The sequence below is a fragment of the Peromyscus maniculatus genome, chromosome 23, assembly GCF_049852395.1.
Source record: "Peromyscus maniculatus bairdii isolate BWxNUB_F1_BW_parent chromosome 23, HU_Pman_BW_mat_3.1, whole genome shotgun sequence".
Lineage (NCBI taxonomy): Eukaryota > Metazoa > Chordata > Mammalia > Rodentia > Cricetidae > Peromyscus > Peromyscus maniculatus.
This window is the reverse complement of record NC_134874.1, coordinates 43,768,480-43,794,780: the sequence shown is the minus strand read 5'-3', so window position 1 is coordinate 43,794,780 and position 26,301 is coordinate 43,768,480. Positions and strand designations below refer to the sequence as shown.

Sequence of the window (26,301 nt, the reverse complement as noted above, 5' to 3'; positions counted from 1 at the left end):
AGAGCCAGGCTCAGGAGCTGTTCAGCGGGTAGAGGTGCTTTGCCTACAGGCCTGGAGACCTAAATTCAATTCCTGGATGCACATCATGGAAGATGAGCTTCCTGTAGGTTCCCCTCTGACCTCCACAAGCATTCACAGCATGCACACATACACACAAAATACTATGAAATAAAACTATTTAAAAAAAGAGCCATGTTTACCTGGGAGGCCCACACCTTTAATCCCAGCACTCAGGAGGCAGAGGCAGGTGAATCTCTGTAACAAAAAGCTACAGATTGATTCTATGGAACCCAAACTTAGGCTTTCTGTGAGGACTCTGCCTAGAGCTCAAGCTAACCACACAGGGTCATGGGAAACTTTAAGGCTCCCCTGAAGCAAATCCCACCTTCTCTCAGAAATCAAACCAGTTTAGCTGTGTGAGGCCAGAACTCCTTAGGTCACATTCTTTCTCTTCCTTAGCATCTGGGTCAACCTTGGGCATTAGGAGATGTTTGCCACAGGGCAGGGAAGGGATTAGGGCCCAAGGAAACACAGCTCCCCCACTACCCCCCAGCCTCCAGGAGCCAGGGTGAATCCCATCCATGCTGAGCCCTGAGCACAGGCTGTCCTGAGGCAGGAGCCTTCCCTCAACTCCAGCTGCAGCACAGAAGACAGGAAACAGCGCTTCACAAATGCTCTCTTAGAAATCACAGAAAACAATTGCAACCAAGTTTCAAATAGTGAAAAGCTTAGCACTATTAAGAACCTTCCACTGTACAGTGGGCTGTGGTGGTGCACACCTTTAATCCCAGCACTTGGGAGGCAGGGGCAGGCATATCTCTGTGAGTTCGAGGCCAGTCTGGTCTACAGAGTGAGTTCCAGGACAGCCAGGGCTATCACACAGCAAAACAGTATTGAAAAACCAAAACCAAAAACCCTGCAAATGTGCTGTATCTGTGTGCCTTTTCCATCGCACTGCTGTGAAACTCGAAAAGTATGTTTAAAGAGCATGGGAGTGGCCAATACCCTGGGGTAAAACCGCTGAAGGGCCTGCAACCATGATGGAACCTCAGAGAGGCCAAGGGAATAAGGACTCTTAAGACTCAGGAGGAGAGGTGAGCCACCTCCCAAGGATGATGCACACAAATCACTATTCTGTGTCTTCTGCTCCCATATCTGTGGCAGCCTGACCCCTGCTGGAGGTATATGCTCTGCAGATGTACCACGGCTGTGGGCCCAGCCTGGGGTGGCTCTCTCTGGTCACAACAGATGCAGAGGCAGGCTGTGTAGAGCATGGCCACAGTTCACCCTGGGTGGAGGCCATCTATACTAGTTTGTCCTCTTCTCTACTGGACACTAGGTAACTGCAGAGAGGTGTGTGTCTAAGTGGCTGACTCCTCTATACCTGTTTTCCAACTTGTCCAATTCTGGCAAACCCAAGGGTTCTGTGGGGTGAGATGATGAGCACTGTCTCACAGAAACAGATCGAAGACACTGTATCTGGGATCCGGTACACTAGCTCCCGACTAGGTTTCAGACAGGCTCTCAACAAGCCAGGAGCAAGTGTGCAAACACCCACACCCTAGGGAGAGGGAATGGGCAGGCCTCCAGGCCACTGCGAACTGCAAAGAGGAGACAACTTTTTCACACAGGGTTGCCTTTATTTCCACATCCAACCTGCGCAGAGGCCCTGCCACAGCCCGAACAGGTGCGGGGTGCTGGGGTGCCTCCAGAGCCACCGCACAAGCACGTGGTGGGCGTTGTAGTCCCCCTCAAGGTCTCCAGGCCACACGTAGGACAGTAAGTCCGTGGATGGGAGGGAAGCCCACTGAGCTGCCGGTGGAGGCTCTGGAAACACCTTGGGCAGCAGCAGGAGGAGGAGGAGCCACCAGGAGCACTACAGTGAGGCCCCACAGCAGACACGGCATAAAAACCCACACAGGGCAAATGTGAGCGGAGCCTCGAGTGTCCCCACTGTGGACCCAGGGGCTGAAGGCACAGAGCTGTGTCGGGATGGAAGAAGCCCGGGTGCACTCGCAGTCCAGAGCAAGAAAGCACAATGAGAACCCAGCCCGAGGGAGGCTCTCTGTGAAGGGCGGCCTCGGATCCTGGGCGCGGCACAGTGACACTGCAACAGACCAGGCACCATTAGTCAGCCACCAGCAAGGGACCAAGCGGGAGTCTCCACCAACCACACTCCAGGCCGAGAGGCAGTGCCTCAGGCCGAGAGCGGGCCTGGCCGTCAGTGGCACCCACATCACCCCAGCTTAGCTCTCTCTCATGGTTCCTCCTCCAGGGAACCCAGCACCACACGCGGGCAGACACTCACTCCTGGAACCACTACCAACATGGGGACAGTGTCGTGCCCAATCACCCTTCTTGAGTGCCAGCCCCCACTTCTTCCCGAGCTTCCTATCAACCACCAGTGGTGGCACTACCATCTTCCTGGGGTGTCTTCTTCTATGTGTGGTCTAACAAGCAGCCAGACTCAGCAGGCATTCATTCCTGTCTTCACGCTCACAAGGCTTACCACAGTGCTGAGGTCACTCTTGACTTCCCAGAGGAATGACCTCCTCAGTGACAAAGAACTCGATGGTCTCCTCCTCCCAGTCATCCACGTTGCTGTCCAGCTCGTCAGTGTCCACCCCTGAGAAGACAGAGCAGGCTGACCCCTGGGACGCAGCGCCAGCCGCAGGCTTAGTCCGAACCCTTGAGGGACCACTCCACTTGCAGACAAGCCCAGTTACCTCCCCGTAGTTCTAGACGCTCGGTCTTCTGCTTCATGTAGAGTTCCTGGGCCATTTTTCGGTATTGCCGGAAGTCTTCCATCATGGTCCGCCTTCTTTCCACCAGTTCCTATCATGTGGGGAAGGTTGCAGGACTGAGCAGGACACACTTGCTCAGCCGCAGTGACCCGCTCTGTGTCTAGCAACCATTGTTGAAGTTCGGAAGAGGGAAAGCAGAGCTTTGTGTGCTGGGCAAGCCTTCCAGGGAACCTCCCTTAAACGAGACCCTCATTTCTCTTCCGACTCCATTCCCTCCTGCTTCTATCAAGGAAAAGCCAGCCTCTCCCCCATGTTAGTGGCTGTTGGTTCCAAGAACCAGTGCTGACCCTCTGCTCCCCATTGCTAGCTGCCCCCTCACACGTGGGAGCACAAGCCAGACCAGGGTCCTGGCACACACCTCTCATACTGCCCAGGCCCAGACAGGGATGGGCTCGTGAGCACCCCTCAGGCTCACCTTTGAAGCTTTGGACTGACTCAAGCGATCCTTCTGCTCGAAGATCTTAGAGTATTTCTTCAGATCCTTTTTAATTTGCTGAAACCAAGACAAGTCTCTCAGGACTGAACCTTCAAAGCAAGGACTGCAACTGCTGCCTTCAAAGATGCCAGTGCACACCGACAGCCTCCAGGACTAAGAGGATTCAGCCCCAGGGCACCAGCATGCCCGGCCGGCTGGGGAATCTCATTTCATGGAGAGGATTCCTAGGGTGAGTCACTCCCAGTTCTGACATACTATCACAAGCCTACCCATTGCCTAACCCCTCCCAGCTCTTCCAAACCCACTGGGACTTGTTTTACAACCTGTGTGGCTTAGGCAGATTCCTGGGTTTTTGGAGAGTGGGGAACAGACAGGAAGTATAGAATCATCTTTTTGCTTTACAGCAGAGTCTGGCAAGAACTCACAATCCTCCTGCCTCAGCCTACTGAGTTTATAGGTATTGCCTAGCCTGCAAGTTTAGAGTTAGTGCCTGACACTGCGTCAGGTCAGGTCTCACTGGCCCTGCCTATCTTGAAGGCCTTTCCATGGTCTATCTCCACTCCCCACTCAGTGCTCCTGTCCAGTCACAGGACAAATGACTCACTTCCTTCAGTGCTACAACACCTCCCATCCCCCGAGCAAGCAGGGACCACAGACCTTTATCTGATCCTGGCTGAGGAGTGTTGGGGGCCTTGGTCTCCAGAGCAGCTGGCAGAAGCGGTCCTTGTTGTTCTTCTGGAGAAGGCGTCCTTGGAAGGTCCATAGCCAATAAGCATTGTCCACCTAGAGGGCAGTGGGGTCCATCATGCAAAATATGCAAGGCCACCTGGGACCTTTACTCTCAGGAGCCAGAGCACCAACCTGTGCTCAGCATGCTGCCTAAACCAGACCCTGCTCCCGGCTGTGCTCATCTTCCACAGGAAGGTGGTTAGGAAACGCACAATGATTTAAGGCTCCCATGCCCACAGCAGTCGGCAGCTGCTTCTCCCAGTGCAGGCCTGCTTACCACTGGGGTCTTTGACAAGAAACTTCCCCAGCAGCGCCAACTACTCAGCCAGCTAACCTTGTCTTTCCAGCAAGACTCAACAAAGCACTGCCTGAACTCAAATGCTAGGCTCTGGGAGTTTTATGTACTGAATAGAATGGTCCCACATGGGACTTAAAAGAGTTTCACTTCCTTCTTTCCTCCCCTCTTTTTATGGGGACGGGTGCTGAAGGTGGAACTCAGGACCTTCTGCATGCTAGGCAGGTGTTATGCACTGATATCCCCAGTCCTATAAGATCCTAAACAAGGGGATGGAGAGATGGCTCAGCAGTTAAGAGCACTGACTGCTCTTCCAGAGGACTTGGGTTCAATTCCCAGCACCCACATGGCAGCTCACAACTGTCTGTAACTCCAGTCCCAGGGGACACAACACCCATGGTGAAAATTCAATGCACATAAAAAATAAGTTTGTCCCAGAAAGACAGTTATGGTATGTACTCACTCATTGGTGGAGTCTAGATATAAAATGAACAATCAGACCACAACCCATAGAACCATAGAGGCTATATATATATAGCATGGAGGTCCGTAGGATGACTGTGGCATATAATAAATTTCAGTTTTACTCAATTATTGAAAAAAAAATAGCCAAATGAATGGAAACACATGAACTATGAACCAAAGACTGAGGGGCTCCCAGCTGGATCAGGCCCTCTGAATAGGTGAGACAGTTGATTGGCTTGATCAGTTTGGGAGGCATTTAGGCAGTGGGACCAAGTCCTATGCTCATTCCATGAGTTGGCTGTTTGAAACCAGGAACTTATGCAGGGACACTTGGCTCAGTCTGGGAGGAAGGGACTGGACCTCCCTGGACTGAGTCTACCAAGTCGATCACAGTCCTCGGGGGAGGACTTGTCCTGGAGGAGATGGGAATGGAGGGTGGGCTGGGGGTAAGGGGAGGGCGTGGGAGGGGGGAGAATAGGGGAACCCATGGCTGATATGTAGAACTGAATGGTATTGTAAAATAAAAAATATATATCACAAAAAAAAAAAAAAAAAAAAATAAGTTTGTTTGAACAGACTAGCTCAAGTGACCACCCATCAGTAAACACAGAAAGCAGTCTGCCCACAGGAGGCACAGTGGCCCATGCTCTGGCAGCCTCTGAATCAGATGGCTCCCTAAGCCGCAAAGGCTTGTGAGTAGTATCCTGTCACCCAGGGTCCCTGGATAGAATGATCACACAGAGAACAGTTCCTGTCACCAGCCTTGAGAGAGAGACTTCATTACCGGAGGGTCCAGCATCTGCCACTTCCTACCTTATGGCTCCACCATGACACAGAGGTGACCACATAGCGGCCCGTTGGGTCCCACTCAACGTCGGAGGCCATGTAGTGTTCTGCAATGTTCATGACGGTGCAGTCTGAAGTGTCGACAAACGCCAAGGCACCATTCATGCTGTGGGGTAACAGGGCAGCTGCATCCCACAATCACCCTGCATCTCTACTCTGAGATGCCTCTAACTTCCATTGGGTCACAAGGGTGGGAAAGGAGCAAGGGTCAAGGTGCCCCCTCTCTGCTGGGCTGTAGCTCCCTGGACTTCAGCTCTGTTGTCCTCAGTGACAAATTTCCTAAGGACTTCATGAGACTGGGATCAGGACATGGTGTGTGCATAAAAGCTCTGTGACATCTAGAGAAGGTGGTACCCGAGGGAGCCTCCAGAACTAGAGTACCATGCACACCACAGTGGGAGCAAGCTGCGGCATCCCTTCACACCAGAGGCTGAGGCTGGATTTGCTCACTACTCCTCTGTGCTCAGCTGGAATGCAGGGGATAAAAAGAAAGGCACCCCAACCAGAGGGCAAGGCTGGTCCAGCTAAGCATCTGTCCCACTGAAGACACGGGATTCCCAGGAGGGAACGTAAGGCTATGATCACTGAAGAGGTGTCATCTGCAAGTCACTACAGAGATCGGCCTGCTTTGGCTGGAGGCTCAGCTGTGACAATTCTCAAGTGAGATGATGATCCTCCATCTCAACACAAACCCTCAGGAGGCAGGGCCCCAACTCACCTCCTCAGCCCGGCCAGCACCACGAACTGCCCCTGGGGACTCCAGAAGATGGTGTTTGCTTGTTGCTTGTCAAACATCTCTGCAAGGAAAAGCAAGCACCTGTAAGGGGACTGCTGCCAGTGCCTCCAGCTAAGACAGCACCACGTCTAGGAGGGCTGTGCCACCCCTGAGAAAGGCTGGCAAAGACCAAGTCCACGGACAACTCGGACACAAACGCACTGGTCACCTTAGGAGAACTACCTGAAAACAATTCCCCACTCAGTTAAACATGAAGTCATACTGCATGCTTAAGGGTAGTGGGTGCTGGCTGCTGCCAAGTATGGTGGGTTCCACTTTCAACTTCACATGCAGCCGGACTAAGAGTGCACTTAGAGTAACTACAGCAGTGACTCTTCTCTGAAGTCCTTGGTGTCTGTAGACTGTCAGGGAAGGGACTGACTTCAACATCACCAAGGACCAACCTACTCAAGCCATCATTTCAGTGTGCCCCCAGAACTTCAAGGATATCATCTTCCCAGTCACCCGACACTGGGGGGAACCTGGCAAAGCAAGTGGGGTGACTCCTTGCCTAGACATTCAGGTCTCTCTCAGCCAGTCATCTGCCTGCACAAGAGGCCATTAACATCTGGGTGTCTCCTTGGTCACAGCAGTAGTGTGGGAGGGGGCGAAGTCCTGGCACTACAGCCACATTTGCCCTGATGGGGTGAGAGTCTCACATTCAGTTATAGGACAACTGTCCTATTTGGCTGCAATGCACAGTGGAGCACTGATGGTGACCCTGGCGCTGACAGCCCAAAGAACACTTATCACACAGTCAGGAGACAAATGACCCCTTTCCTGGTGTTTGTTATAATGGGACAGAAGTCTTCTGATTGTCTGCAATTGTCCACATTTTATATATCCAAGAGAATCAACAATATAATCAACTTTGCAACACAGCCCACTGATCCTAAAATGGTTAGACTCAGGTAAAGGAAAGCACACTGTTCACAGGTCTCAGAAGCTACTAAGACACACAAAGCCCAAATCCAAGAAAGCCATGATATGACTGCGAGGGTACAGGGAACAGGGGGATGGCTTCCTATAAAAAAAAGTATGGAGTCTGGTCTACAGAGTGAGTTCCAGGATAGACTCCAAAGTTCCACAGAAAAACCCTGCCTCTTTGGCTGGAGAGATGGCTCAGCGGATAAGAGCACTAGCTATTCCTCCAAAGGTCCTGAGTTCAATTCCCAGAAATCACATGGTGACTCACAACCATCTATAATGAGATCTGGTGCCCTCTTCTGGCCTGCAGGCAAAACATGCAGGCAGAATACTGTATATATAATAAATAAATAAATCTTAAAAAAATTTAAATAAATTATTAAAAAAAAAAAAAAAAAAAAAAAAAAAAAGAAAAACCCTGTCTCAAATAAAGGAACCATATGGAACACAGCCTGGGGTAGCCCTGCAGACCCACCCCAGTGAGGGCAACATAACCTGCTGACTTGTGTGGGGCTGTCAGGACACAAGGCCAAGAGTGAGTGTCAGCAGCCCCCGGGGAGCCCAAGCCGGGCTACATGCTGACTCCATGTCAAATGGGGGTGTATCTTTTAGGTATGCACAGCCACACGAACAGGACCCTTCCTGCTGAAGCTGATAGAGGACTTGAGGACTAAGCCAGGCTGAGGGGCAGAGGGCAATAGTCCAAGAGAGGAAATGACAGCGGCCTCCAAAACAATGGCGGAGTTAAAACTGAGAAACCTTAGATGAGGGTGTGTATGTGCTCCCTCTGTCCTGAGTCACCCAACCTCAGCATCCTGCCTATCATCTGACCCAGAGCTTCAATCCAGGCCCGAGAAGATCTCTAGAGGGAGCCTGAGGGCAGACTGCTTACTGATGAGTTCGATCTTCCCGTTGCTCTTTACGTGGTAGAAGGAGACAGATATCCGAGGGGCCTCACCATGTAGCACAGCAAACTTACTGCCATTGGGTTCCCAGGCAAAGGCTATGATGGTTTCTACAATCAACAAGAAGAGAAGTCAGTGGCCACCACCTTTCACAGCAACATCTTCATTTACAACTGGAGAAAAGCACCCCCAAACCCCAGATTCACCATCAGGACCACAGACCGACTATCAGCAGAGTTCAAAGGCAGCTGGTTTAATCTGCTTGTGATGCTGGGTTGGTAACAAGCCCAGGCCAGGCTAGAACTTTGTAATTTCCGGGGCTAAGGTCACAGGCCCATGCCATCCTATTGTCATTCCTTACATGGGAGATATGGTTTTTTTCTATAGCAAAACAAAATAAAAGCCAAATAAAAGGCACAGGCACTTTGCCAGACAAGGCAGAAACTATGTGGCTATTTCAGCAAAGGAGGGAAGTTAGAGGGAAAGGAAAAGTACATCAACCTTTTATTACAGAAAAGTGAGGGTGGGCATGGCGGGGCACACCTTCAATGCCAACACTTGTGAGGTAGAGGCAGGTGTCAAGGATTCAGAGTGAGACCCTGTCTCCCTCCATCAAACAGGAAAAACAAACACTGAAAGCCAAGCCCGGTGGTGCAGGCTGAAGCACGAGGCCTGGGGGGAGGGCTGTAGAATGAGACTTATTTCACCGAAACAAGAACAGCTGAAACTACAACCAGCAAGTCACTCATTCAAAGCCATTCCTAGGCATGGTGGTGTGCACCTGTCTGTCACCCCAGTGCGGGACAGACAGGAGGATGCCTGCGGCTAGCCAACCTAACTGGTGCACTCCAGGTCAGTGTGGCTGCTCCTGCAGAAGCTGTTCAAGACAAGGGCTCAGAAGGCCCTTCCTGCTACATGGAAGCTTACCTTTCATCTCAACAACGTCAACAGGGACCTGCTTCTCCCTCATTCGGAAGATCTCAAAATTTGTGACCACGCCCTGTTGATAAAAATCAAAAAGAAGGGGTAACATTCTGGAAGGTGAAAGCATAGGAAAGATGGGGAGTTCATGTTAACAAGCTAGCGCTCAGCCCCCCGCACATCCACATCCCTAATGCTGGTGATACAGCTGCCACAATGGCGGAACAGTCCAAGTAAACTCGGCAGCACATCTGCCAGAGGTCTCACGGTCCTCCAGTCAGTCCATCGAGGGGACCACAGGACCTGCACACGGTGGAGCAACCTGTACCATGACCTTCAAGCAGCACCATACTACAGAGACCCACTACTACTCGCCCCACCAGTTAATGTGTGTCCATTAACATGTGGATGGATGCGTGTGCTGGAATACTAGTCAACCGTGATAAGGAATGGGATGATATACTGACACACGCTGCAATATAGATAGGGTTGTAAAAAAAAGTAAGGTTAAAGAAGCCAGACACAAGGGCCACAGACTGTAGGACTCCACCTGTATGAAGGGTTCAGAACACAGACATGCAAACAGAACAGACCAGAAGCTGTTCAGAGTGAGGAGGGGCTGGGACAAAGCTCAACAGAACACATGACCAGCATGCAGAGGGCTGCCTGGTGCAATCCCCAGCACTGGGAGAAAAACTACAGGGCAGACCAAGAGTGGTCTGGGGAGCGAGTATTAACTGGTGTGCAGCTTGGAATCAGCAGTGGCGCGCTTGAACACACTGAAAGTCATGGAGATGGCTCGGTACTTAAAAGCATGACTTTTTAGCATTATAACTCAAGAAAAGTAACTTGGGATGGACACAGTGGCTCATGTCTGTAATACAGCACTTAAGAGGCTAAAGCAGGAGAATCGCTGTGAGTTCAAGGACACCTAGAACCAGAGTAAGACCTTGCTGCAAAAGAGGGAGAGAGGGAGACAGAGGGAAAGTGGGAAGGAAGAGGGAGGGAGGGAGGAAGAGAGAGGAGGAGGAGGGGGGGAATATCATAAAGGGAAAAGGAACTTGAATAAAAAAAGGGGTCTCACTACGTAGTCCTGGATGGTCTGGAACTTGCTATGTAGACCAGGTTGGCCTCTGTCTCCAGAGTACTAGGGTTAAAGGTGCGTGCTAGCATACCTAGACAGGCTGTTTTTGGGATGAAGAAAACATGAACCAATGTAAAGGAAAGCATCTGTGTGCAGAGCTATGTGAAGTCTGCCTGTGTTTACCAGAAAAACAAAACATCCCTGCACCTGCCAGGAAGAGGGCTGAGCACCTGTAGGTGCTACTGCTGTACTTTTCTGTGAGCTCAAAACTACATGAGACCATCAACCCTAAGGGGGTAAGTGAACAGGGGCAAAGGGCCGAGGCTTCCATGTCCCTCTATACAGTGCTACGGCTAGACTAAGAGTTCAAAAACTCTGAGTCAGAATCCCATGGGAGCCCCTCCCCACTCACCCCTCCCCTCCCCACCCCACCCTACACAAGACTTCTGAATGCACAAGGGCCAAAGATTCAAAACCCAAGACACAACAACCTGGCGCACTTGGCATACCTGCCCACTGAGGCGTCACACCTCACTGCAGCCGTGCTCAGCGTGCCACCATGCAATGACACTGCAGCTGCTTCAAGCCCTTCTCAGACTCACGCTCTTAGGTGTTATGATTTGTGCTGTTTCTACTGTACTCAGAGCTTTTTCCTTATAGAAACTCAATGGTTTAATTATGGAAAACAAAGGATTGCTTTATTTCCCATCATTCTTTAGCATGTTAAATATCTTTGGATTATACTGTACTAGAATACTTGCCTTGAAAAAATTCCTGTTAAGTTGCTGACTTGAATTTCATTGAAAAAAAAAAAAAAAAAGGTGGCCGGGAGGTGGTGGTGCACGCCTTTAATCCCAGCACTTGGGAGGCAGAGGCCAGCAGTCTGGTCTACAGAGCAAGTTCCAGGACAGCCAGGGCTACACAGAGAAACCATCTCAAGACAAACAAACAAACCATGATTGTCCAATGAATTCTACAGAATTTCTAACCATTTTGGAAATTACCCTTAAGACACCCTTCTGCCCTTTTGTACACTGGTTTATATAACGCATTCCCAGCACCGACGATTAAACAATCAAAATATCCAACTCTGAAAAGTACAGTACCAAATATCCAGCCAAAGTTAAATTTTTTATGTTAAACACACAGAGGGGTGGATGAAGAGATGGCACAGTGGTTAAGAGCACTGGTTGCTCTTGCAGAAGACCTGAGTTCAATTCCCAGCACCCACATGACAGCTCACCATGGTCTGTTAACTCCAGTTCCAGGGGATCTGATGCCCTTTTCTGGCCTCCAAGAGCACTGCAGAGACATACATGCAACAGGCAAGACACTCATGCACATAAAACACTCCACCTCACAGGTGTGCAAACTTGTTTCTGCTGTTAATAATAAGAGCATGCACATATCAAAGAGTTATCTTAAAATAACTTATGATTGTCTATGCTGGACTTGTACACCTATTCTGTGTACATACAGGCCTGGGGTCATACAAAAGCTTCTCAGGTGAAAAGTCACAGTCTAAGAAGCCTTCAATCAGAATACTGTGAGAACCCTTACCATGACCAGACAGCTGACAGCGTCAGCACCAGGCAACTCTGAAAGTGCCCTATGAGTCTACGCAATAAACCACCATTAACACCTCCCAACAAAACAAGTGCAGGGGCTGGAGGGATGCTGCAGGAGAAGATCTGAATTAGGTTGCAAGCACCCGGCCAAGTGGCTCACAACCAACTTTAACTCTAACTCTAGGAATCTGAAGCTCTCTCCTGGCCTCCTCAGGCACCTGCACAACTGTACTCTGCACACACACAAACACAACTAAGCAACAAATCTTCAGAAGCGGCAGCTCGCTTACAAGTGGCTCCTGTGGCAACTACTCCCTCACCTGTGTGCCTTTTGGAGTCCTGTCCACTTTCACACACAGGTAGTCTCCGTTTTTCTGCCAGTGCAGCTTGCAGTCCACCACATTGAATAAATTCCTCACTCGGATCTCCTGTCTGGTGGGGAGCTGCATCAGGGTCACCCTGGCTGGAATATCTTTGTCTTCTGGCACCCAAAAGGCAATGATGTTGCCTCCCGGAGACCAAGAAAAGTCTCTGCAGGACAAAGAAATAAAAGATTATGCGAAGAACAGGTGGTCATAGAACTGAGCAGCAGGAGAGAACACACTTACTCTTAAAAGCTCTATGCCTGCACCCTGCTACCCTGAGCCCGCTGCACACCAGCCCTGTGCTAGACGCTGCACAGTACAGCCTGCAGTTCTAACCGTGGGGCATCAAGGGAACAGACAGAAGGAGGTTGCTCACTGGACCCACAGCCCATGCAGACCAGCTCCGCATTGAGCCACCACAGCACTGCTCTTTACAAATATACTTCAGGCCGATGGCTCTAGCTGCACATTATCAACCAAGGTGCCAAAGGGGAGGACTGTAAGTCGGAAGGTGGGACAGGTGAACAAACCCTTCTCTATAACTGTTCCATAGGGCAGACACTGTGACAGGCTGCCTGTGAAGTTAGTCACGTGAAAACCTATACACGCTATACTCTTGTTTTGCACTTTTTTTTCTGTTGAGATGGTCTGTTACCTAGATTGGTCTCAAGCTTGGGGGCTCAAGTATCCCCTCCTCTCCTTATCCTCCTGACCAGCTGGACTGCAGAAGCCCACAATTTGTTGTAGATCAGTGTATGCCTGTTTTCCAAATGATACCCAGGAACATAAAAACAAAAGGAAGACACGCTAGTGTCCTCTGGGCTGCAAAGCATTCACCACCCTAGGACTGATCAGCTCCCAAGGACTTCAGATAAGTAAGTCAGAACAAGCTGCAGGTCCTTGCGTACCCAAGCCTTACCCCACAGAACACAGGAGCAGCAGGGAAGACCTTCCATCAGGGAGCTTTCCTAAGAGATAAAGCCACTGTGTTCAAGTCTCCACACAGTCCCTACTCCGGCTGGGCAAGACTCTGTTCTTAGTATTTATTTCTGTGCCAGTGTGCAAGATCCACTACAGCATGCCAGTGTTTGCAGAAACAAACAAGTAAATGCTTTTCCTAAGTGTTTCATCACTGAGTGCTAGCTGGACATGGCAGCACACACCTGTAATACTACCATGCAGGAGAACAGGGAGTTCAAGATGTCCTCAGCTACAGTAGGAATTCCAGGCTAGTTTGAGTTACATGAGACTGTCTTTGTCTTAAAAACTCAAAACCCAGCTGCAATGGCCTGAAGGTCTGTTCATGTGCTCCCAAATGCACAGTGGAACTGTAAGTAAGGTAGTGGCCATAGGTGAGGTACACCGGTTGGTCTTAAGGAAGGGAAGGTAGGGGACCCAGTAAATGCCTTTTTAAGGTCCCTAAAGAGCTGTTCCTTTCAACTACTTGTGAGAAAGATATCATCCACTCAAGAGAAAGTCCCTAGACAGAAGCCATTAGCTCATCTTGGACTTCCAGTTTCAAGAGGGAAAGAGACATTTCTGCTTGTCGAAGGTGATCATCCTGTGTTGCCATAGCAACCAGAGCACACTGACACTGACTTTACAGAAACACTCACTTACTTTATTCCAGAGATCTTCAAGCTCTTCTTGTCCAAAAGGCCCATAGACTGCCCACAAAGGAAAAAAAGAAAAACAATCACAGCTCAGAAAGGTCAGGGCAATGTCAACTCTGTATACCCCCCTTTACATTTATTTGAAGACTGGAGCACATGTCACAGTGCACGTATTCAAGTCATAACACAATGTCCAGGAGCCGAGTTCTTGCCTTCCACAGTGCAGTATATTCAGGCTGTCAGGCTTGTTCCTCTACCCACTGAGTCATCTCACCAGCCCTTTCCCTACTCTTAACAGTGCAAGATTCTGCCGTGTCTAGGGAGCATTACAAGCATAAAGGGTAGGTGAACAGCAACACACACACTTCCAATACAACCTCAGTAGGAGTCAGGACAGGAGAACCCAAACTTCCACCCAGCACAGGAAGGGTTGCAGGAGCACTGAAGTTGGCCTTTATTTATTTATTTGGCCAGTCTACCAAAGCCCTGCTTCCCTTACTATAGCACAGATTAAGCAAGCACTAATTATATCCATGCTAAACAGTACAGCCATGCATGCACCCAACCATGCATGGCTTGCCTTCTAGAACACAAAAATCACCATGAGAGCTAGGGCCATAGCTTAGTGCTGGAACAGTTGCCTAGCATGCAGGAGTCTAGTTCAATGCCCAGAACTTCCAGAAACACGAAAACAAACCAACTCACGGGTGTTTCATAGATGCTAAGAGTATCCAGAGTCATTCTCGCAAAGAATTTGCCATCATGGCTCCACCTGAGGAGAAAAGAAGCGCCAGACTGCACCACTGAACAGGAAAAGGCCACAGGCAGACCACGGCTGCGTCTACTCACTTGAAGATGGGCCAGTGGGCTGAGCTTTCACAGTGGAAGCCTCTCTTCTTATGCCCTGTGAGGATGTCCCAGATAATGATGGCCTGAGGGTCATCCTGAGTGTCCATCAGTGGGCTGAAAGTGACCAGGTATCTGCAAGAGAGGGGGGTCACTTAGTACAGCACCTCCTTTGGTGTGAAAGTCACAGTTACAGCACACATTACCGTGGGTCACAGACTCAAGTACAGAGAACATTGCCAAGGTGTATGGAACCAGCCTGTCCCCAAATACCATGATCCCCAAGAATGGTGCCTGATCTTTCTAAGCTGGGGGTGGGGTGAGCATAACCAGGTACAAAGTAATCACAGACCACTGCAAGTCACCCAGAATGGTGTCCCCACTAGGAGTGGCACCAGGAAATCAAACACCCCAACAAAAGTCTGCTTGAGTAGGCTGGTCTAGAGGGAGGAGTGACGTGGGATTCTCCTATCTTCAATTCTGCAATTAAGACTAATGAGATAAAGATAACAGGTGGTCACGTACAGTTCTAAAGTAAGTATCCTTCTGGGAAATGGTAATTAGTGACCTGACAGCGAGCATCTCTATACTGTAGAACAAATCTTTATTTGTTCCCACAAAGCACAGGTTTCCTGAGCACACCACCCCTTGAAGCAAGGGGCAGCGGAAGAGGCCACAGCGAGCCTGAGAACACCAGCAAAAAGCCCTACCTACTACTGCAGTGCCAGGGCTCCCAAGACCGAAACCCTGATCAGTAGCATTACATCACACAAACTGCTCAAGCCTGCAACCAGTGAGTCCCAAAGCTGCACTATAGAACCAACCAGAGGACCTCACAAAGGCCAGGACAGATGTGTGGACAGACAGACACATCATACCAGGTGTAGTGCACAGCCCCGATTCCAGCACTTGGGAAGCGAAGGCAGGAGGATCAGGAGTTTAACGCCAGCCTCAGCTATAGTGATGCGGGGCCAGGCCCGTATCAGGAGAGAAAGCCACGTCCTAACTTAATGTGTCAACTGCGCTCCCAGAACACAGGTGAGCTAACTGCTGAGGGAACTGAGCAGGCTTCCCAAGACGTGGAAGGGAGGACACTCAAGTGTCTGCCACCCTGGCACAGGCATCAGGCCAGCTGTCTCTCTCACACACACCCTTGTTTCAGATTTTTTTCTATGAGTGTTTTGCTTGCATGCATGCCTAGTGCCCTTGGAGGTCAGAAGAGGGAGTTGGATTCCCTGCAACTGGAGTTACAGATGGTTGTGAGCAACTATGGGGTGCTGGGAACTGGGGTGCGGGTCCTCTGCAAGAACAAGTGTTCTTAACCACCATCTCCAGCCCCTCACATATCCACCTTTAACACTGCTGCTGTACAGGAATGGACTCTCCTGTACCAGCTATGCCAAGTGGTTAAGAATTACAGGGCACTCCATGAAAGCAGCACAGAGGGGAGGGAAGATGTTCCCAGTGAAAGGAACGAGGGTTAAGGACACAGGACTAGGGCCGAGCATGCATCAGTGGAATTAACCACCCCTGCCTATGCAGTAAAGCACTTCAATGTTACAGCATTGTATACCTTTTGTTTTGAAGTAAATTTGATAAAAAGAGAAATAATTCAATTCAGGTAAAATTTTTGTTGTTTTTTTGGAAACAAGGTCTCTTACAGACCAAGTTGATCCTCTTGCCTCTACTTCCCAAGTGCTGGGTTTCTAGGTGTTTGTGGCATATGGGCTCCTCCAGCTTTCTGCCAGCTCCACTTTTCACAAGTGTCTCTGTTCCATGACCAATTCAGATGTGGGAAAGCATCTCTTCTAGAAAAATGTCTCATCCCTGAACTAGAACAAGAACAGATCTGTGGCATTATGGCACCAAGTATCAATGCTGGCACGGTGCCTTACCTAGAACCAACACATCATAAAACACGCACGGTTCACCTGGCAGGGCTCACTTTACCTGAGGGATACATTCACAACCTCAATGTGTATTCTCCCTATGCATCCATATACACATACCCACGAGAAACATCTGTTAAGCCGAGTTAAGAGACCAAAGAGAACAGAATGCAACCATTATGAACACACACTATAGTGACTTCTGCCAGTGTGGGCTCTCTCCTAAGAGTCACAACACACACAATCTTCCTGCTGTGGGACTCTGTCACTGAAACCCAGGAAGGCAACATCACAGTAAGGAAGCTACGCCCCCCACCCCCCAGCTGCTTAGGTGTGGGGCTGGGGAGGACATAGCTCCATGGCAGAGACCCTGGGCCATATCTTGGCAAGACAAATAATAATAATAATAATAATAATAATAATAATAATAATAATAATAATAAAGAAACCTTGAATGCTCACCACCCTACCTCGTGGCAGTTTACACACTACGTGAGGAGGGTAAAGGAGCAGGGCCAAGCGCTGGTGGGGACATCCAGGAGCTCTCTTGATGATTTCTCCCCGTTTCTCTCTCTTTTTTTGAGACAGGGTCTCACCTACTTCCCCTGGCCTCAAGCTCTCTATGAAGTCCGTCCGGGCTGACTGACAGCTCTCTCCTGCTGTCACCTGCAGTTCTCTCCACTCTTCCTGGGATTTTTCTGGAAGTCTGAGGCTACGACAAGTCAGCTGAGGAGTCCAACAAGGAGAGCTGAGTCACTCACCTTTCACACGGAGAGAAGTCGATGAGCTGCACGCCTTGGTGGCTGAACCTCTGGATCTGCTTGAACTTCTCCCCTCCCCAGAGGGCAATGCCCCGCTGGTGAAAAGTGGCCAGGTAGGTGCCCTTCGGGGACCAGCGCACGTAAGTCTCCGTCCATCTCTGTAAGAAGAGCAGGGTTAAAATGACAGGAAGCCAAGCACAGCGACCCTTCCTGCTCCACGCGGCTGTCTTCTCTTTGCTCAGAACCTGTTTCTACACTGGGAAAGGAGTGTCAGCTGTTCTCAGAGTACCTCAGAGAACAAGAGCCTTCGGGCAGAAACCAGGCCTGCTCTAAGGAGACAGGAAGTCATGGCCATGGCCACAGCTGCTAGTACACACCGCTCTTTCTTCAATTGAGACTGGGTCCTTGACGTCATTCCAGAAGATGGATGTCCGGTCTCCGCTCTCAAAAATCACACTGTACTGATCTCTACACTCTGCCTCTTCCAGCCAGTAACGCAAATTTCCCTAAAAATGATCAAAATCGAGGGATTTAGTGCACTGCATTAATTTTCATCAAAGAAAGCTCGCTGACAACTACCACACTTTATGACAGATTCAATAGACCCTTTAACCTCAAGTTATACGCTCTCTCCTGACTACAAGAGCAGAGGTTTCAGAGAACACATACCAGGTCTTTGAAAGGCTGTTTCTCTGGAATGTCCCACTCATCACTGATGGTCATGTACCTGGAACAGAAAAGGCACCGTTGAGTGGCACAGGCTGGATGGCCTGAGGGGGTGCATGGCTAAGCAGCACTGTACCCTCCCCACCCACCCTATGCCTAAAGCAGAAACATGAAATGTTCTTGCCTGGCCAACAGAAGTCAATCACCTCAAAGGCCACCAGCACCCACTGAAGAACTCCCCATCACACACAGGCATCAACCACACATCGCAGGCTCCAACTCACTTATCAAAATCAGTGAAGAGGTTGACCCGGAACGTGTGCTGCTTGTCCAGCTTGTATCCATCGGCGTTTTTCACAGCATCCACAGCATGGGCGGGAGAAGCATACTCCAGAAAGATGTACCTGAGCGACAAGGTGAGCAGTTTGCACATGTGCACCTTTAAGACTACTGAACACTGTGACCTTTCTATATGAACCGAGGTCCTAACCACCTGCAGCCTCCCCAAGGTGGTCACCCTGAGGACCAGGGTACAACATGCAGGCCAAGCAGTTTCCTAAAGAATGAAATCCTAACAGAAAGATCTCAAGACTGATTTTATAAATGACAGAAAAGTTGAACAGAAATAACCATTATCCTGTGACAGCCTTGTGATACATGTTGTCAAAACTTAGCTAAGTGTCCACTTTACATATGCATGGTGGTTCACAGCTGCCTGCAATTCTGAGAGGACTAAGCACACATATGGTGCACATCTACAAACAAGCAAAACATTCACACACATAAACCAGAATTAGAAAAAAAAAAAAGGGGGGGGGGCGCGTCTAGAAGGATGGCTGAGCGGTTAAGAGCACTGGCTGCTCTTCCAGGGAACCCAGGTTCAAATCCCAGCACCCATACGACAGCTCACAACTATCTCTAACTCCAGTTCCAGGGGATTTGGAACCTTCACACACACATACATGCAGGCAACACCAATGCACATAAAATAAAAATAATCTTTAAATAAGATAAAAAACATAAAACACAGTGGCACTGCCTAGAATCAATGATTCTTCCAAAAATTACTTTGTAGAGTTTTTTAAACACTAAGACTTTAATTCTAAAAGGTGACTTTTCATCCTCCATTCCCCTCAGACAAGGCAGCATTTAGAGGAGGTCTGTTGACAGTGGAAGAGGCATATGGCCCTCAAACTTGGCAGCAGCCACTGTGGACCACTCTGCCCTGTCCAGTTCACCGAGGGCAGCCAGCCCACTGCTCAAGAGCCTCGGGCCTCACAGCGGGATCTAAGCAGACTGCCAGTCAGAACGCTGTCGGACAAGCACGCCTGACACCAGAGCACCACACACAACGAAGGACTAGAATCAAACAGGAAAGAGCTAATTTTGAAGAGAAAGAGCAAGCTGCAGGTCACGAACGAACGAAACCTCAGGCTACACCCATGACTTCAGGTAACAGTATGGAGGAAGTCACCCACTAAGCAGTGACACAGGCTTTCCCCACGGGCAGGCTTGCCCTTGGGCTGTGCCACTCTCAGGACAGTGTGTCTTCATCCAGAACCTACACCAGGTCACCTGCTGCTCCTATGGGCATCAGTCACTCACTACACCATGATTCCAGAGCCCCAAAAGTCCACTGGGGGAGCCTCCCTCGCGGTGGCCGGAACACACAGCTCCCCAAACCCACACCTGCTGCTTCAGCAACTAGCGCTCTCACCCTTTTGTCTTTCCATCCTCTTCAGGATAATAGTCATTTATGATTTTCCCAAACTTGGAGAAGATCTTGTGGATGACATTTTTGAGCTTCTCAAGACGATCCGGTCCCACCTGAGGAACATTGTCTACAACAATCACTGAGTCAATCCCATCCGCTTCCTGAGGTCGATCTTTGAGTACATCACCAAGTAGTTCTGAAGGAGTAAAAGAAATGTCAAGTGGTTTCTATTTAAGCCAAGAAGTGCTCATCCATTAGCTAGTAGGCTGATTGTTTCTAAGAGGCAACTATTCTAAGTGCTTTCATCATGAACAAAAAAATCATGACCTAGCTTAAACAACAAAGAATCAGGAAGGTTAATCCTCACATTCCTTTTGATGGGAAGTTATTGTCAAAATGTACCCGTTTGTGACTGCCAGGTGGTGCATATATTTAATACCATCACTCTGGAGGTGGAGGCAGAAACAGGTGAATCTCTGAGTTCAAGGCCAGCCTGATCTACATAGGGAGCCCCTGCCTTAAATAGGTGGGAAGAATCCATTCCTGAAAGTTAGCCTCTGACCTCCAGTCTTGTCCACACTCCACACAAGAATAATGATTACTTTAAAAAATAATCAAATACAAAAGCCCTGCAGATATAACACAATGATAGCATGCTGACCTAATGCAAAAGTGGCCCTAGGTTCAATCTCTAATAATGCTCCTAAAAAAAAAAAAACAAAACCAAACCCTTAAAGAATGGCTTATTAATAGCAGCCGGGCGGTGGTGGTGCATGCCTTTAATCCCAGCACTTGGGAGGCAGAGCTAAGCAGATCTCTGCGAGTTCAAGGCCAGCCTGGTCTACAGAGCAAGTTCCAGGACAGCCAGGACTACACAGAGAAACCTTGTCTTGAAAAATGAAGGAGAAGGAGGAAGGAGGAGGAGGAGGAGGAACAAGAACAAGAAGAAAACACAAGGGCAGCCTGCTACTGGGCTACACGAGACCTTGTCTCAGGAAACTGAACAAAGCTGGAGAAACGGCTCAGCATTAACAGCATGTACTGCTATCACAAAGAACCTGAGTTCTGTTCCCAGTACCCAATTTGGGCAGCTCATCCAACAACAGCCTGTAACTCCAGTTCAAGAGGATTGGACACCTCTGACCTCCAAAGGCATGTATATGTGCAAATATATGTACTCAAAAAGAAAAATCTTTTTAAAAGAAAAGCAACTTCAACATGCTAAATATCCCAAATATCAACAACTATTCTTTGTCCCATTTCATTCTCTGAAGTGAAAGTAGGGGTGGGATGGAGGCTCCGTGGGGAAAGTGTTCACTGCTCATACACGAGGAACTGGCTTCAGATCTCCAGCACCCACACAAAGCCAAGTGTAAGGTGGGAACGGTGGTGCATGCCTTCAGTCCCAGGACTCAGAGGTAGACAGATCTCTATGAATTCACAGCCAGCCTGATCTACACAGTGAGTCTGTCTCAAAAGAGCCAGGTGTAGAAGCAGGCTTCTAAAACCCCAAGGCTGTGAGGCAGAGGTAAAAGGATCTCAGGGGCTTGTTGACCAACCAGTCTAGATGAAACGGTGAGCTCCGGATTCAATTAGAGACCCTATCATTAAAAAAGGGTGGTGGTGGTGGTGGTAAAGAACTCACCTCTTGTAAACCTGGGGTCTCCACATGCACTTGCACACATACAGCACATGTACACAAAGAAAAAGGTGAGCTAGATCTAAGACTGCTCCCAGCATCTGAGAAACTGGGGCAGAAAGACAGTCGTTTTGAAGCCATCCAGGTCTATACCAGAAGATCCTGCTTAAAATAAATGTTTGACCTGGCACGGTAATTCAAGCCTTTAATCCAGAACTCAGGAGGCAGAGTTTGAGGCCAGCATGATTTACATAGTGAGTTCCAGGACAACCATAGTGAGACTTCATAGTCTTCACAGTGAGACCCTGTCTCAAAAAAACCAAAAAGAAAATATGTATGTGGGGCTAGGGAGATGGCTCATCAGTTAAGAGCACTTGTTACTTTTCCAGAGGACCAGAGTTCAGTTCCTAGCATCCACACGGTGGCTCACAATCATCTGCAACCCCAGTCAGGGAACCCACTGCCCTATGCATGTACAGACAAACATGCAGACAAAACATCTACACACAAAATTAAGAATAGGGGGAAAAAAAAAAAAGAGCTGGAGAGATGGCTGCGCCATTTTAGAGCACTTGTTGCTCTTGCAGAGGCCACCCACAACTCCAGTTCCAGGGACTCTGACGCCCTCTTCTGGCCTCCACAAACACCAGTCACGAATGTGGTGCATATACAGGAATGCAGGCAAACACACACACCCAGAAGAAGCTAAAAAATTAAAAATAATATAGATGATTAAAAATAAAAGCAAATTCTGGGCCAGCAGGAAGGCTCAGTGTGTAGAGCACTTGTACAAGCCTGACAACCCGAGTTCAAACCCTGGAACCCACTGTATAAGAAACCAACTCCAGAATGCTCTTCTGACACAAATGTGCAGCACCAACTCATCAGATGATTCTTTTGTTTGTTTGTTTGTTTTGTTTTTTCGAGATAGGGTTTTCCCGTGTATTCCTGGCCATCCTGGAATGTGCTCGCTAGACCAGGTTGGCCTCAAACTCAGAGATCTGCCTGCCTGTCTCCCAAGTGCTGGAATTAAAGGTGCATACCACCCCCGCCACGCGACCAAATGACTTTTGTTGGTGGGTCCTTACTTCCTGGACGATGGACTCAGGGTTGCTTTTGGCCGTGTTTTGTCACATCAATAAAACCCAATTAAGACACATTTCAAAGATGGCAGAATCAAGAGCAGGCAAAGAGCAAGGAGGCAGATTTTCAACACAGCAATGCCACACACCTTTACTACAGAAGCTACAGTGAACTCTGGGTTCCTTTAAAAGCCTGCTCACCATACTATTAAATGGCCTGGTAAGCTGGGTCTGAACTTAACAAGACGTAATAAAAAAAGCTCAGCTTCTATACAAACTACAGACTCCTTCCCAGGAGCTCAAAGCGTCTACCTAGCCTGTAACAATCTGCTGCTACCTGGGCAGGGCGGAGCAAAGTATCCCCACAATGCAACACATTTTGTTTTAGTTCTTTAAAAACTTATCTATTTATTTACTTTTCAAATTGTATTTATTTTATGTGCACTGATGATTTATTTGCCTACATGTATGTCTGTGTGAGAGTGCAACTGGAGTTATCCGAGAGTTGCGAGCCATGTGGGTGCTGGGAATTGAACCCAGGTTCTCTGGAAGAGTAGCCAGTGCTCAGCTGCTAAACAATCTTTCCAGCCCTAAAAATTTTTTTTTTTGTGTGTTTGTGTACGAATGTTTCGCACCACATGCATGCCTGGTACCTGAGCATCAAGTCCTCAAACTGGAGTTACAGAGAGTTGTGAGCCACCATGTGGGAGCTGGGAATCAAAGCCAGGTTCTCTGGAAGAATACTAAGTGCTCTTAACTGCTGAGCCATTTCTTCAGCCCTTTCCATTTGTTTTTTTAATACAAGGTCCCATGTACCTCAGGCTGGCTTTGCATTCCCTATGCAGCAGGGGCTAACCTCAGACTCTTCCCTTTACCTCCCAAGTACTGGAATGACAGGCATGCACACCACACTTGGGGAAACAGAACAGGAGACACATACTAACACACAACTGTGAGACAGAATAAGGAAGGAGACAAGACAGACTCCATGCTGCTCCTCTGGTTAAGAACCAAAAGGCTGCCTTCCCTTCCCAGTTTTGTGACATCTCTATGTGACCACCCAAAGCCAGATGGCCTTAAGAATGCCAGTTCTTCAGTACCAGTCCCTCTTCATTACTCTGTACTTCCCTCATACACTGGACCCACTGGGCTCCCAGCAGACGAGAGGGAGGCAGGCTGGCCTTTTACTCACATTAGGATGCCCTCATTTCCACATTCCCTAATTCTGGAGGTAATCTGCACACTGGAATGTGGGAATTAAGTGGGCTCAAATAATTCTTTAAATACTCATCATGCAGCAGGCAGGCCCATTTGCTTCCCAGTACCTACACAGGGTAGCTCACAACCACCTATACTATTGCTCTAGGGAATCGAACACTCTCATCTGGTCCTAGTGGGCACCTGCACTCACATACATACAAACCTACAGACAGCCGGGCGGTGGTGGCGCACGCCTTTAATCCCAGCACTCGGGAGGCAGAGCCAGGCGGATCTCTGTGAGTTCGAGGCCAGCCTGGGCTACCAAGTGAGCTCCAGGAAAGGCGCAAAGCTATACAGAGAAACCCTGTCTCGAAAAACCAAAAAAAAAAAAAAAACCTACAGACAAACGGACATACCCAAAATTAAAAATGAAACAAACATGGGCTGGAAAGACTGCTCAGCAATTAGCACTGGCGGCTGCTCTTCTAAAGGACTCATGTTTGATTCCCAGTACCCATATGGTGGCTTGCAACCAACTCTAATTCCAGTTAGAAGAATCAACCACCTCCACAGGCACTAGGTATGAATACATACACACACACACACACATACATACATACATAATAGACAAAATACTCCTTTGCATAAAACAATTTAATTTAAAAAATAAAAATAAACTTTTGAAAAAGGGAAAATATGGAGAAATGGTTAGTCCAAAAGGTACTTGCTGGGTAAGCAGCAAGACCTGAGTTAGGACCCCCAGTACCCAGGTAAAAAGCTGGCACAGCAGCCCACACTTTATCCATCCCAAGGGCTAGAAAGGTGCAAGCAAAGATCGCAATGGCCAGTCTGGCCAACTGGTGAGCCCCGAATTCAGGGTGACACCCTCTCCCCTAAAAAAGCAGCTAATGTGGTGGTGGTTCACACCTGTCATCTCAGCACTTGGGTGGGCAAGAGAGGAGGATGACTATGAGTTCCGGGCCAGCATGGGACAGATGCAGTGTGAGGTCCGTCTGAAACCATGAAGTGACAGGGAGACACTCCAACCAAAAAAAAAAAAAAAAAAAAAACCACGAGTTCAAAAGGAGCTTCAAAGCCAAAACTTAGGCTTTAGCATGGGGGGACTGGTACATCAGAGATCACTGGAGCTGGGCAAGAGGTGGGAACCCAGAAACCTGCTTCATCCACAGAGAATTTTCCTCAGGGCCTGTAGAGCAAAGACTGGCTTCCACCTTAAACGCTGGCCATCTTAAAGTGGAGGCAGGAGAATCAGTTCAAAGCCAGCTTCAGCTACATAGAGTTCTAGGCCAGCCTGGGCTATGCCAGACTTACAACAAAAAACAAACCCCATAAACCTACAAAAGTTAAGTATGTCACCATTTAAATGGCAGTCCCTTTAATATTTTAAGTTCTAGGTTGACAACTATATTGAGGCTCTAGATTTTCCTGGCATATCACTGGCAGGATATCTCAGTTGAAATGGCAGAAAACACATGCTATCAGCTGTCATCAAAGATTTTGGGAACCAGGCTCCCGTGCAAAACACAGAACCAGTCACTGTACAAGGGAATATGAAGTAAGCTGCAAAACGAGCAGTGTGAAAAAGCAATGCCCAACACAAGAATGGTGAGGGGTACCGACCAAGGAAAAAAGAAGATAAGCAGGCGGGAATGTGGCTGGGTCAGACGGCAATGCCTTACGGTGGAAACCGTGGGGAAGATACTTCTGCAAGGGGGAAGGCACCAGAATCCACACGACCTGTCCCTCCCATTCGGCCCTGAGGGGGTCCAGCTGATCAACGCTGGAAACCGTGGCCAGGAAACTGCAATGCCCGGGATACTGCAACTTGTCCTGCCCTCTACCAACCCTAGATGCTCGGTCTTCCCGCAGAGGTGGGCTCCCCAAGTGGTCCCCTACTTTAGAGAAAATAGGGGCGGATCGCTGTTAGGCGAAAGACCTCGCGCCCTCGCCGACATCCGAGGATACCCTCACCATAGACACGCTCACGATCACAGCCCCTACCTTCCTCGCTCACGTCGTCCACGAAATCCTCGGGGTCGCTGAAGGAGGGCTCATCGGCCCCTCCGTTCTCCAGGGCCCGGGGCTCTGCCTCCGCCGCGCTGCCATCGGACCCACCCTCCTCCTCCGCTCCTCCGGCAGAGTGCTCCCGGGCCTGCTCGCCCGCGGCCTCCGCCTTCCCGGGAGCGGAGGGCTCCTGCGCCGAGGACCGTTCCGCCGGCTGCGGCGACACGGCCGGACTCGTCGCCGTTTCCTCTTCGGGCTGGGCCGCCGGCTTGGCCCTCACCTCGGGCTCCGGTCCGGCCTCAGAGTCTTCTTCGGCGTCTTCCGTCCGCCCCACTTCGGACCCTCCAGACCCTACCGCCTTATCCGCCGGCGGAGACTCGGAGGCCGGCTGCTGCCTCGCGGGCTCAGCCCGCTCCTCGGCCGCCTCGGGCGCCGCCACGTTCTCAGCGTCCTGCATGGGCCCGCGCTGCTCCTCACCCGGCTCGGCCGCCCTGCTTCCGACTCCCAGGAAGCCCCGCGCGCCGCTAGAGCGGAGCCACGTGCGTGCAGCGAATAGGCCGTACCAATATGCATCTCAGGGGGGAGACACCCACGCCCTCGTTCCTCACGACCACGCCAAGGAAACTCAGACACGCATAAAAAGCATCTAGAAACAACCATATATCGTTTTTCAAGACAAGACGGGTCATTTATAGCCCCAAAGGATTTTGGGTAGCAAAAATAAACTCACTGCTTTATGTGGCTCC

General features: G+C 49.4%; 1 protein-coding gene across 1 annotated transcript; it reads right to left on the bottom strand.

The window, feature by feature from the left end:
• Window positions 1-1,619: 1,619 nt before the first annotated feature.
• Window positions 1,620-26,060, bottom strand: Eif3b (eukaryotic translation initiation factor 3 subunit B). The gene is made up of 19 exons (XM_006990750.3): window positions 25,553-26,060; window positions 19,613-19,805; window positions 18,180-18,299; window positions 17,899-17,956; window positions 17,607-17,735; window positions 17,230-17,387; window positions 14,583-14,714; window positions 14,439-14,505; window positions 13,741-13,787; window positions 12,076-12,286; window positions 9,110-9,182; window positions 8,170-8,292; window positions 6,294-6,372; window positions 5,543-5,681; window positions 3,898-4,023; window positions 3,220-3,297; window positions 2,727-2,835; window positions 2,510-2,626; window positions 1,620-2,107 (listed from the first exon to the last, which is right to left on the bottom strand). The coding sequence occupies exons 1-18, from the start codon at window positions 26,010-26,012 to the stop codon at window positions 2,523-2,525; spliced, it is 2,406 nt and encodes an 801-aa protein (XP_006990812.1). The 5' UTR covers window positions 26,013-26,060; the 3' UTR covers window positions 1,620-2,107; window positions 2,510-2,522.
• Window positions 26,061-26,301: the final 241 nt, after the last annotated feature.

Excerpts from the sequence above, each read along its gene's own strand:
- Eif3b (XM_006990750.3), bottom strand. The coding sequence starts at position 26,012 with ATGCAGGACGCTGAGAACGTGGCGGCGCCCGAGGCGGCCGAGGAGCGG. Across the intron at positions 14,506-14,582 it reads GCCCACTGGCCCATCTTCAA|GTGGAGCCATGATGGCAAAT; the intron begins GTGAGTAGACGC and ends TTTTCTCCTCAG. Across the intron at positions 2,627-2,726 it reads GCGTCTAGAACTACGGGGAG|GGGTGGACACTGACGAGCTG; the intron begins GTAACTGGGCTT and ends CTGTCTTCTCAG.